Source organism: Ochlerotatus camptorhynchus, unplaced genomic scaffold (assembly GCF_037179485.1).
Source record: "Ochlerotatus camptorhynchus isolate MF236.1 unplaced genomic scaffold, CSIRO-AGI_Acam_v1.1 ptg000070l, whole genome shotgun sequence".
Classification (NCBI taxonomy): domain Eukaryota; kingdom Metazoa; phylum Arthropoda; class Insecta; order Diptera; family Culicidae; genus Ochlerotatus; species Ochlerotatus camptorhynchus.
Window position 1 is genome coordinate 5,057,149 of NW_027040560.1, and position 13,455 is coordinate 5,070,603.

Consider the following 13,455-nt stretch of genomic DNA (forward strand, 5'->3'; position numbering starts at 1 on the left):
CGCTGATTTGTATGTGGAGGATCAAAATCGTCGTAAAAAGGAAACAGCCGAAAAAGAGAGACTGGCAACCGTCAAAAGGAAGCATACGAAACATGTATTGTATAAGAATAAGCAGGTCTGAGATCCAACATAGAATTTTTTTTTTGAGCTTCAGAGAGGGTCGGAGATCTACTGAGAAATTTGTTGAGCTTCAGGGTAGTTCGTAGATCTTGAGAACAGAACTACAAACAAATTAAAAGTTATTAACAGAAATTCATAAAAACAAAATCACAAGAGAGGTCGTAGATCTTCAGATAAATGTTCGAAGAAATTTTCAAAACTTCAAGCAAGCCAAAATAATTTCAAATCAATTTGTAAAACTATAAGCGAAATTTTACAAATCTTCAGGGAAATTCGCATAACTTCAGACAAGTCCAAGAATCTACAGTGAAATATAAAGTATTTCACAGAAGTTTGGAGATGCTCGAAACATTATTCAACATCACAAAAGTTCGTAGATCTTCAGAACAAAGCTACAGAACTTTGAAAAAAATCACAGGACTTCTGAAAAAATCACAAGAATCTCAGAAATGTTAATGGATCTTCAGTAAAAATTGCAGAACTTCAGGGATTTAAAAAAATAAATATTTACACGATTTCAGGAAAATTTGTAGATCTTGAGAGAGACATTTAAAACTTCAAGGAAGCTCAAATATTTTCTGATAAATTTTGACAACTTTAGGTAATCTTCAAGGAAATTTTCAAATCTTCAGGGTAACCCTAGAAGAATTTACAAAACATCAGAGAAGTTTGCAGATCTACTGAGAAATTTATGGAGCCTCAAGTTTTTTTTGTAGATCTTGGGAATAGAGCTACGGAGCTTAAGACGACTTTACAGAACTTTAAAGATATTTGCAGGAATTTGACGGAAAGTTTCACAGTTTCAGAAAAATTCGTTAAATGTCAGAAAAGCACCTCAATTCCAAAAACAAATCGCAGCGAAGTACAAAAGTACAATATTTTGCAGAACTCCATGGAAGTCGGAAATAGATAAATCTAAAGAACTTCAGAGAAGTCCGTAGACCTTAAGAGAAGTCTGTAGAACGTCAGAAAATTCGTACGTTTTTAGAAAAATTTGCAAAACTTCAGCAAAACTCGCAGATCTTCGGGAAAGTTCGCCGATCTTAAGATCAAGAATCCACAAAGAAATTTAAATAACTTTAGAAAAGTTCGGAGATCTACTGTGAAATTTATTGAACTTCAGGGCAGTTCGTAGATCTTTAGAGCAGAAATACAGTACTTCAAAAAACTTTACAGAATTTGAAATAAATTTTAGGAACTTCAGAAAAGTTCAGAGGGTAGGTCGTAAATCTACTCAAAAATTAGCAGATATTTAAATAAATTTTCAGAATTTTACTGTGGTTCTTGGATTTCAAAAGACATTCACAGAACTTCAGGTAAGTTCGCTGATCTTTAGAGATATTTTCACAGCTTCAGTAAAAATAGAAAAACTTCAGAATACTTCCTAAAACTTCCGGAAAGTTCAAACATTTCTAGATAATCTTTTAATTCTTTAGAAAATTGTATAGATGTTCAGAGATATTTGCAGATATTCATTGAATCATGAAAATCTGCAGAGAAAATTACAGAACTTTCGAGAAGTTTGTAGATTATTAGAAATGTTGTGAACATCAGAGATAATTGTTGATCTTCAAGGATCTTAAATCTTCAGGGATTCAGGAGCTTTGTAGGTTTTTAGGAAAATTTGCTGAACTTCTGAAGAACACACAGAACTTCAAAGAAATCTGTAGAACTACCGAGACATTTGCAGATTGTCAGGAAAGATTGTTGATTTTTAAGGAAATTTTACCGGAGAACAGAAACAAAACTTCAGGGACGTCAGATGGTTTGAAGACCTTGCAGAATTGAGTTGTTAACAGAAATTTTCAGAACTCAAGGAATCATGTATATCTAGTGAGAACTTTTCCCACTAGCTTGTCTAAAGTTGGTATCGACATCCTGGCGAAGTTTTGAAATCCATTTTCATCTTCATATCGCAGCTCTTGATGGACAAGATGAGCCAAATCCCTGCCGGTGTTCCTCTTGAGCAACCATTTCCTACTCCACAAAGTTCACCTTCTCTTTCTCATTTTATTTAAAATAATAAAAGCAAATACGTCTACCGAAACTAGAGCAATTTTCCGGTAATTCATGATGGAAGTATTTACTTTTGATTCCTGATACAGTTTTGTTTTGAAATCTAAATTGACAGTTCTTTCGACATGTGCAAGCAGTGTGAACACCAGCAAACAGGGGGGTTCGATAAAATAATAATGTGTATAATTTGTATGCACCTGGAATTTTTTTCATCCGACCTGGAAAAACCTGGAAAACTCAGGGAATTTGATTCCTTGGATTGAGTAGACACCCTGGACTTTGACGATAATGTATTACCGAATCCGACATTTCCCCTATCTTCGGCTGTAATGAAGCTATATCAATTATTTTAACACGAAAATTTGCTTTCGATCAACTGGACATCATTTTTCAGTTAGATTAGTGGTATTTTTGGCATAACAACTACAAAAAAAATATTTACCTTGCTTAAAAACTTAGCTGAAACATTTCTTGGAAATAAACAAAAAATTAAAAAAAAAATTAAGCAAACTATTACCTTACAACAATGCCAGTAATCTAACTGGAAAATTTGGCGTCAACATAATTGATATAGCTTTATTACAGCCGGAGATATTTGTTTTTTAGAAAACAAACTTTTTAAAGTGAAATATATTTGTTTAGCTGTATCTAGAAAACTATCTGAGATTTTTTTTGACTACATTTTTGAATTCAGCGCACGATTTTTCATAAGGATTATAGCTCAAATATTGAAGGTAATTTTTGTTTTACTTTTATTTGTAAACTAGTGTAATTAGTGCTTCATATCAGTGTTCACTCGGTTTTCTGTCGACAGAAGCAGGCCACTCTCGAGGTGTGGTCCTCCTCATTGTTCTTCATCAGCAGTTCTTTCGGTCGATGCGTCGTCGACTTTAGAAAGCAACCGTTTAGTGATGAGTGTGTGAGTGCTGACCAAGTTTTGCGTCCATTGCTGCTGCAATGGAAGCACTCTGCCCTCCGTTGGCGATACTGCCATACAATGAAACCGCTGGAAGCGGCTCCCGCTCTGATTGAGAAGGCTTTTTGGATAGCGGAAGAAAAAGTTTTTATTGTGCTGTACCTTTTGACTATAGTTTTACGATGGTTTGTATAGCGAACAAGAATCCTCGGCTCTGTAGTGTTAATTTGGTTGAGCCTTATGAAATAAACTAATGAACAAAAATAAATAAATAGTGCTTCATATCCGGGATATCCCGGGAAATTTACATTACCCGTTTTCCGTAAACTGGTTCGACACAGAAACATTAGTTGTACAGAAGCCATACATTTTCGCTAAAAGTAGACCACATCACCCGGGAAATTAACTTTTTAACTGACTTGATGAAATTAGAAGAATCTATCCGTTGAACGAAACTTCCGGGAAGAGTTGAAAGGAATTTCCGAGGAAACAAGGCAAGAATGTCGAAAGAAACTTCGGGGAGATGTCGAATGAGATCTCCGGTGCAAGTCAGATGAATCTTCTGAGGAAAATAAGTAAACAAAATCCGCTGAAGTTAGAAGAAGCTTCCAGGAAAATCAGATCAATCTCTCCGGAGAAGCCGGAGGAAACTTCCGGCGCAAGGCGACATCAATTTTCTTAGGTAGTTGAACGATACTTTCAGATAATGGAATTTTCGGGTGAACTCTGAAAAACTTCCCGTGGAAGTCGGAAGACACTCCCCCTGAAGACATGAGGATACTTCCGTGTGAAATGAGATGTAATTTCCGTAGGACTTCTTGGGTTGGAAGTTACTTCTGGGAAAAGATGAAAGAATCTTCCAGGGCAAGTTGGAAGATATTTACAGGAGATGTTGAAAGAAACTTTCGTGCACCGAACGAACTTCTAATTCTTATAAAATTTGAATCAAATGAATAACTAAGTCAAATAATATATCTGGTCACGGGGTAAACATATTTCCCGATTCCAAAAAATGCCGGGAAATGGAAACACTAGTTGGAAGAGACTTTCAGGAAAAGTTGAAAGGAATTTTTGGTAGTCAAAAGACAGACGCCAAGGCCTTCAAGTCACAGGGCCTTCTGGAGGAAGCCGGAAGAAACTTTCAAAAGAATCATGAAGAGTCTTTCGTGGGAAGTAAGAAGGAACTGAAATTGGTGAAATTGAAAATAATGTCCGCTTCCAAAAGAAGACAATGGACTACTGAGGAAAATAAGAAGATACTGTTTTGAACGGAAAGTTTGAGAAACTTCCGTTGAGCGATGCAAGAAAATTCCGGAGAAAGTTGGAATAAACTATCCTGCAAGAATCTTCCAGGGCAAGTTTGGAAAAAACTTCCGGAAGACTATCAAAATAATAACTATGTCAAAAATTATATCTGATCACCGGGTAAACATATTTCCCGATTACCGGGAGTTCTCCAAAAAATGCCGGGAAATGGAAACACTAGTTGGAAGAGACTTCCAGGAAAGGAATTGAAAGGAATTTTTGAAAGTCAGAAGACACACGCAAAGGCAGACACAGGGAAACCGAAAGAATCAAGAAGAGTCTTTCGTGGGAAGTCAAAAGGAACTTCTCCCAAGCAACAATTTGTGTTTTATGAAGGTTCTATAGACCATGATTTGGACTTGTAGAATGCTTTAAAACCATGATAAAACTTTCAATGTTACTTGGGCTGCGTGAATTGAAAATAATGTCCGCTTCTGAAGAAAATCAGAAGATACACCCAAGCGGTAAATGTAAGATTCTATTACAGATTTGCATGAAAAGTATGCAGAATTTGCAAAGTTTCGTGACATGAATAGATTGTGTAGTGTGGTCGCCGGAAGGTTTTTTTTTTAAATAATTATGTAATTTTCATGCCGGCTTATTTTTCGAACAAAGTTTGTGCATTGCGTCTAGAAAATGATCTCAACAAAAATACAACAACAGTTTGAACATTCAAAATGTTTTTATGTTACTTCATACGTGAAGTTTACGACTTTCAGAGTTGGTTGGAAATGCCATCGAACATGAAGCTTTAATGTGATAATTTATTAGCTAGAAAAAGGTCTCAAAAGGGTAGGTGGATAGTTCAAACTGCCGTACTCTAGCGAAACTATCTACCTATCCTCTTCAGACCTTTATCTAGCCAATAAATTATCACACTAAAGCTTCATGTTAGATAGCATTTCCAACCAACTCGGCACAGTTTGAAGAACCTTGCGTTGAGCGATGCATGAAATTTCTGGAGAATATTGGAATAAACTTTCGGAGAAATATGGAAAGAGATGTCAACAGGGCAAGTTGAAAAAAAAACAACTTCCCGGAGATTTTGAAAGAAACTGTCGTGCAAAGACGGACGAAACGTCCGAGTGAAATCATACGAATCCTCCCCAAAAAGCCGGTCAATATATTCAAGGGGAAGCTGGAAGAAACATCCATAAGATTTCCAGGAGAAATCTTCCGGGGAAACTAGGGCGAATCAGAAACACCCGGGATAATTTGGTTTGTGGCCAATTGCTGTCAAAACTGGACGAACAATGAAATCCACACAATAAATGCAATAGGGTCGCAAATTTTGTCGAGGCTTTTGGTAGATTCTGCTCTATATATAATTCCTTAGAGTACATTTGCATGAGTTTGGGACACGACTTGAACTTTTGCCCCACTATAGACAATTCCAGCTTGGGAGTGATCGCAGTAGGCCACGCTTGAAAGCTGACGTGTTTTTCTTTTGCTGCGTATTTTTCGTCAGCGAATTAAACATTTTTTGCTTTAAATTTGTTAATTTGTGTGCTGAAATTTAGTTTGAAGTGTTCATAAAGTTATCATTTAGTGATATATCGTTTTTTGCTTGTGTTTGCCTTAAGTGATTCCCTCCTGGGAGCCCGCTTGTTCGAGTTCGGATGCCACACTACGGCGTGTAGTTCAATTGAGAGATTCGTCACCGTGGGTGAGTTTGAACCCGGTCCGGTTGGTGAATTAGCCCGGGAACGTGCTAATAATGTGTCTTTTTGCGAGTTTTTGGTGGTGATCCTGTGGCCGACGTTGCCGTGAATCAGTAAGTTTTCCGCTTCCAAAAGTGCTCAGCGGCTGGTCTCTCGCCAGTGTCGGATATTGCGAGCAATCTGAAAGATGCCTAGCTGAATACGCCCAAGACTGGACGGGTGGTAGCTGGTGGAAGCGAACGTTTTTTGGGGAAAACACTAGACGCGAACCTCCTCCCAGATGATCATGGCAATGCCAGAAAATTTGTGTTCGTTGAAGGAAGTATTAAAATTAACATGGTGAGACCAGTCCAAATACTTTTTACAATTTAAAAACAAACATAAACTAAATACGTGCCAGGATTCAAAAGAACATTTTGAAACTGGAAGTGTGTGTAATACTAATATCCAATTGATAGAGATAATACATACATGCGGGGCTTATTGTAAGTGAAAGTAACCTCGGAATGGGTGTGACTCTCCAGAAATTCTGAAATGGGTTACTGGATCTGCAATAGAGCTATCACGTTCTAACTCCCGGACTAAAACTGTCTAAAATGACCATAAGTGCGACATTGTAGAGAGAGTTCTTCGATAATAACACTGCCGGCAAGTGGGGGTTTGAGGGAATACACACACTCTATAGGCAATTTCAGCTTGAATTCTGATGAATGTGGGCGTCTTTAGTGGAATGCCCCGTAACGTGGGTAGATCACCTTTTCGTGGTACGTTACGGGATGTAAGATCTACCACCGATTCCTAGTCCTGACTACTTCAAACTAGGGGAACAGGATTTTTCACTAATCCAAGGAACACATCTTAGTCCTTGTTACTTTTTATGCCTTGTTGATAGTGACAAGACTCGGCTTTGTCCATCGAGGATGATCTTGAAACAGGGAAAAAAATGAGTTAGTTAGTCTTCATCTATGTGATTCTTAATCTGATATGATAATTTTTTATTTAATTAATAAAAATTTATCATAATTTAAAAGAATTTAATAAAAGTTTCTCGAAAATACAAAAGAGAAATCCAAGAGATTTTTGAAGAGAATGTCGAAGGATTTATGAGAAAAGATTGGAGTTCAAATAAAATTTTAAGAATAATTTCAAAGGAAATTAATTCTCATAAAAGTTGCAAAGGAAGAAAGATTCCAAGGAGGGTTTTTACGGAATTCCTAACATGATTTAAAGTTTTATTAGAATGAGATATCCAAGATAAGTTTATGGTAAGTTTAAGGAGAATTCTGTGATAATGAAAAAAAAAACTGTAAATATGTTCAATAAAAAAAAACACATTTTAGGATTTTTAAACTTATACTTATCTGAAAGCTTATCAAAAATGCTATCTTTTCTGAAATGGACACAATGGACACTTCAAAATTGACCAAAATCGTAGAACATAAACTTATGGTAAAATTTTTGAAAAATTGTGAACAATTATTCGAAGTTTTATGGAATTTGTAAAGGGAACAGTAAAATCGATCGTCAGTTGGCGTGGAACTGCTCATTCATCGTCAAGATTTGATTCTTTTGACTATTTTCTTAGTATTCTTTTGAAGTTATTTTCTGTATCTTCCTCAGTACTCCCATTAAAGTATCCTCAAAATACTTCTGCTTATAATTCTTTTTGAACCCTGATCTGAGATCTAAGAAGTTATCCTTAAAATTCACCTGCTATTCGTCTTGTGATTTTCATAAAATTAACCTCAGAATCATCTAGGAATACAATTCAGAACTTCATTTCTTCTTCACAGAAATCCCTTGGAAGTCATCTCGGTACTTTGTGATTCTCAGGGTCATAAGAAGAGGATCTTCATAGGACTTAATCCCAAAATTATCTTGAAATTCTGGTTCGAACTGCTTTAGAATTTTCAGCTCTTTAATTCCTTTAAATCCCCAACACCTTGAAACATTTTCAGGGAAAAATGTGGGATCTCGGATTTTTGTTTTCATTATTATCCATTACTAGCTGAGTGTACCCGGCCTTGCGCGAGATTCAATATTAGTTTGAGTTAATGCGCCAATTTAAAAAAAAAAGCATGCTATATTTGTACGTAGCCCCCTCCCCCCTCTTATCTAAGGGGCTACCCCCTATGACCTCCACATGACAAATTTGGTTCCATTTGCTTGATTAGCTCTCGAGTTATGCAGAAATTTCTGTTTCATTTGTATGGGAGCCCCCCTTTACAGAGGGGGTGGGTTTTCAAACCATCATAAGAATCTTCCCCTGCCCCAAAACCCCGGCATACAAATTTTCACGCCGATCGGTTTAGTAGTTTCCGAGTCTATAAGGGTCAGACAGATAGACAGAAATTCATTTTTATATATGTATATATAGATTTTGAGTATTTTTCTCAGTCTCAGATTGTGTGAATTTTGTATTTTTTTTTGAAAATCTAGGATCACGATTTTTTTTTTACTGGTCACAAATCTCGAAAAAAATGTCGTAGGATTTTAAGATTTATTGAATTACAGAATAGACATATTTTCTTGTTTCGAGGTCTCCCCTATGAAATCAAAACAAAAACAGCTAAATTGATAAGGAAAACTTCGTTGCTACTCTGGATGCTCTTGGTTTGTAGCCTTGTAGCCTACTAGGTATCAGTTTTCACACTGGTGCCCAGTTATAGATAACATTTGTGTGTTGGGGATAAAGCGTGTCCCACATCAAATTGCATCACGGAAAAAAACGCTGTAGAAAATTACCCATTGGGTATTTTCTCTTGTAAATTTGGGTAGAAGTAGTTTTGAGTGTATTGTTTACACTGTATTTTTATCGCTGCCAGTTTTTCGAAAGTTGGAAAAAATGGCGTCACCCGAAAAGCAACGTCGTGAATTGATTTTGTGCAAGCACCTGGGAAATCCTCAACTCTCTCATCGAGAAATCGGAAAACAACTCGGAATCGTGCAGTCAACGGTGAGTCGTGTGATTAAACGTTACTACGAAACTCTGAGTAGGGTTTTTGATCTAATTTCCGTCCTACTAAGCTCAACCCGCGCTTTACCTCTCTTTTCTGAACGAATTTAAACAAACTATAGAATATTTCTGTCAAAGATGACTTCTAAATTTATTCACCTTTCCATACGTACCGTTGGATTTGATAAAGAGTCACAAATTGTTGAGATATTGTTTAAAATCTAATACTGCTTCTTGATTCTAAATTCGTTCTACGAGTTTCAATTCCATCCTAATGCATTGAAACGCCATTAGATTTTCTTCGTCCTACGGATAAACGTAGAAAAAGGGGATTCGCTAGGAGCGCTTCTTTTGTTTTGAGAACAATGAGCGTAAATGTTCACACAATGCGTTCTAACAGGATTTATGTAGTAGCTAATGAACTATCGCATCGGAACAAACGTATTATTGTTTTGTGCATGGTGAAATCATTGATATTATAGATCTTTTCTGATCGATAGAACGGAAATGGGCGATTACGACGAAGTAGCGCTCTACCCTATCGAACGGAAGGAGAAATGCGGTCAGAATGGATGTTCTATTAGTGATCAGGATCACAAGCTTGTCGTGAAAGCGTTTAAGCGGAATCCCAATGCTTCGGTCAGGAATGTGGCCAAAAAGTTGAATCCATCCATGTATTTCGTTCAGAGAGCCAAGGACCGGAAGGGACTGCATACGTACAAAGTGCAGAAGGCTCCAAATCGTGACGAACGGCAAAATACGGTGGGAAAGTTACGGGCCCGGGAACTGTACACCCAGATGCTGACGAAGCCTCTTTGTCTCACCATGGATGATGAGACTTACGTCAAGGCGGACTTCAGGCAGCTTCAGGGGCTACTGTTCTTCACCGCCCAGCACAAGTTTGATGTTCCGAAGGAAGTAAGGAAGCAGAAACTTTCAAAGTTTGCCAAGAAATACATGATTTGGCAACCCTAATAAACAAATACCATCAACGAACTGTATCCCGGATGGGTAAACTATCCCACAAATGGTTTGGATGATACCCCGAACACGTCGTTAAGCTCTCTTTTATGGTTATTTTTATTAGGGAAGCGATCTGCTCATGTGGCAAACGGAGTGCGCCAATAGTGACTACCGGGACTGTAAACGGGGAGATCTACCTCAAGGAGTGTCTACAGAAGCGTCTGCTTCCTCTGTTGAAGCAACACGAGGGCCTTACGATCTTCTGGCCGTGTCACTATTCAATGTTATCCTGGAGTGGTACGAAGCCAACGGGGACACTTTCGTACCCCCGTAACGCACCGGAACTAAGGCCCAAGGAGGTCAAATCTAAGGAGGACATGAAGAAAAAGTGGGTTTCCGTACAGAAGAAGCTGCAGCCAGATGTTGTACATAACCGAATGAGTGAAGTTAAGCGTAAGGTGCGAGCGTACGGTTTATGGTATTGAAGTTGAATGAAATAAATATGCAATTCTGATCAATCAGAATCATCCAAATTTTATCGGCGCTGTGTCAAGCTTAACAGACCAGCGTTTTTTTTTTTTCAAAATCTTCTTAAATTATCTGATTTGATTTTAAAATCGTGTTGTGATCAAAATTGTTGTGATTGTTAATGGCAAAAATGGCTTGAATTCCCAATGACGCGTTCATCTCGATACAATTGATAAATAGCAGATTTTTAGCGATGGGCCCAATCTTAGATCCATAGGCCAACATTAGAGAATTACAAAAAAAATCTATTTTTTTTTCTTTCACAATCTGTTAGCGCAAGGGGTAAACGGTGATTTTGTCGTTGTTTTTGGTTTCATTGGAAGAAAGATGCTTGAATTCTTTTGCTACTGTTTAAAGTTTACCGAAGATGTTTCAGGTTGAAGGGATTAAAAATGAGAAAAGGTATTTTGAAAATCGTTTATTTGAAAGGCTCAATCGCGATAGCTTTACGCAGCCGATATTTCATTGTTTGTAGTTTAGAAAAAATAACTTAAGACTACGAGTGATTCACTCACAGTTTATTTGAGGTTAGAAAGGTTAACATTTTTGATAAATTGATCAGGGAGGATCATGTAAATGGATTATCGAGTTGTCACCAACAGAAAAAAATGTGTTATCAATTGCTGTAGCTTTTGCAACAATTTAATCCTATTAATCCTATAATAGAGTTTTTTTAATTTAAATTACAATTAATGAACCAACTGGTTCTGGAACCTACATCCTGAAAATAACTTATATTGTTGTCTAAAATAGGAAGAAATATGATGGATATTTTGAATCTTTTGTATATTTTTGCAAAACTTACAAGACTTCTGAAAGCTATACATTGCTCTCTTGCTTGGTTAACTAAATGTAGCTCAGTTTTTACTAATCATGCAGTAAACCGCATCCTCGCTTGGCATATGTTTGACCGTCCAAACAAGGATAATCAACGTCTAGACATAGACACTCTAAGCTTTAAAAAAAAAGAAGCTTAAAACAGAGGTACCGAGCCACTGATTAAAACCTTTTTGCGTATCCTACCCTGCAATATTCTAATGAGCGAACCTTGAACCAGTACCAACCCCGAGAAAGAAATCGATTCCGGGATGCACTTGTGGTCTTACAGACAGACGGTGGCGGTGCGATGATGTCTATATCCGGGCACGACTCCGAATCCGAACAGCACACAAGTAGCCTAATTGGTCGAACGAGTACGCGTGCGCAGGATGGAATTCAATTAGCCGAAAAAATTCCAATCTTTAACCATCATTGAAATTAATTGATTCCATGCGCGAAAATATTCGGAGATTGATTGGAAAATTACAACTCCCCGTCGTCGTCGCCATCGCTGTCGTACGTGAGCTTTGTTCATGTTCGATTCGGTTCATTCTCAGTTACAAATTCGTGCTCGTTTATCACATCATCACCGGAGCAGTACGTCGTAGTAGGCTGTGAACGCACAAAGGAGTTTGAAATGAAAAAAAAAAAAAAATAAACAGTAGCCCGAGAGCATTCTACAATGATAGGGTTTAAAAGGCAAATTGGGCATGTTATTAGTTGTTTTGATTTTGACCTCGCCGGGTCACGGGGGCCAAAGTCAGTTCGGGGGCTGTGTTATTTTGTTTTTATATTCCTTTGTTCAATCCGATGATGATGCGTGAAATTGAAGAGTGCAACTTTGCTGCACTGTTAGCTAATTGTTTTGGAATAATTAGAACTGGATGTTTCTTTTTTTTTTTTGGTTCATTTTACAGGCTACCGGTGCCATTCCGCAGCATGGCCAGTATCACTCGCATGCAGCCGTACTACAAAATGCTTCTTTGGCGGATATTGGCCCGACCCAGCCCCACTATGGACCAAATCTGGGTTCAGCCGTCTCCACCAGTATGCATTTGACTAACTCGACATCGGAAACGGACGCCGGAGCCACCGGCTACAAGATGGATCACGAGATGATGTACTATTCGGTAAGTTTAATCCATGTGGAGACGCATGGTACTCTGCATGGAGTGATTCCGGTAATAATTAATCTTTCTCTCTCCTCTCCAGAACACATCATCCGAGATGAATCATACCGACGGATTTCTCAACTCGATTCTGGATGACGACCTACAGCTAATGGACATCGCAGTAAACGAGGGTGAGTTATATGCCTTCTTTCGTAGCCTACTAGTTTCTTCGGGGTGTCCCACAATCACACTGTTAATGCTTGTGGCGATTGACGTGTTATCAGTAGTTCGCTCACTTGCCCCACCGAGCGCGATATCTGAAACGAATACTTTGTCAGCGCAAGGCAAAATACCACAGCGCGCAATCAAGGGTTGCTTCGTCCGTGTTTTTTTTTTTTTGCACCGCTACTTATACTCATACTAGGGTAGATGTACCAGTTATGGCTATATACGGCATAATAGAAACGTATAGCCATGACTGGTTGCCCTACCCTAAGTGTCATTGTGTATCGAATTAAATGTTTATGAAATTTGTGTATCAGCCAATTTTTTGCCTCTTTCGCACGGTGACGACCGTTTGTGTGTATTTTAATTATCCACCACCATCGTGGGTACCCCGACGGCACCGAGAACGGGAACCATCGAACGATGGAAGACCACATGTGAGAGTGCATCGGTCGACGAGGCTCGAAGAAAGTGTTGGTCTCGAACGATGTCGTCGTATACGATGAACGAGCTGGCAACCATGTGTAATATGCACACACAGCACCTTGGCAAATGTTCGCTTCTCTTGGGAAGGCAAGCGAGAGAGAATGCCGAATCCAAACGTGCAAGGGAATCAAAAAGTTTTTTTTTTCGGGTTGAAGATTTTGTTACACCGTGTTTACTATTTTTAAATGCTTAGTCATGTCGCGATATGTGAGCAACCCGTACAGGCTGAACTTGTACACACAATTTTTGCTTCTCCCTTGTAGTTTAATTGTACATTTTTTCACTGTTCTTTCTCTGGTTTTTTTTTTTTCGTTTTGAATAAAATTAATTTTCATGCTATCTGCTTTC

General features: G+C 38.1%; 1 protein-coding gene across 4 annotated transcripts in view; it reads left to right on the forward strand.

Annotated features, from left to right (window-relative positions):
* Positions 1 to 13,455, forward strand: part of cnc (cap-n-collar) — a 237,477-nt gene that overhangs the window by 204,747 nt on the left and 19,275 nt on the right. For all 4 annotated transcript variants that reach the window (XM_065217073.1, XM_065217072.1, XM_065217074.1 and 1 more), the window contains 2 exons: positions 12,202 to 12,414; positions 12,497 to 12,587. In XM_065217073.1, coding sequence (XP_065073145.1) covers positions 12,202 to 12,414; positions 12,497 to 12,587 — 304 coding nt within the window. The remainder of the gene's footprint in view (positions 1 to 12,201; positions 12,415 to 12,496; positions 12,588 to 13,455) is intronic.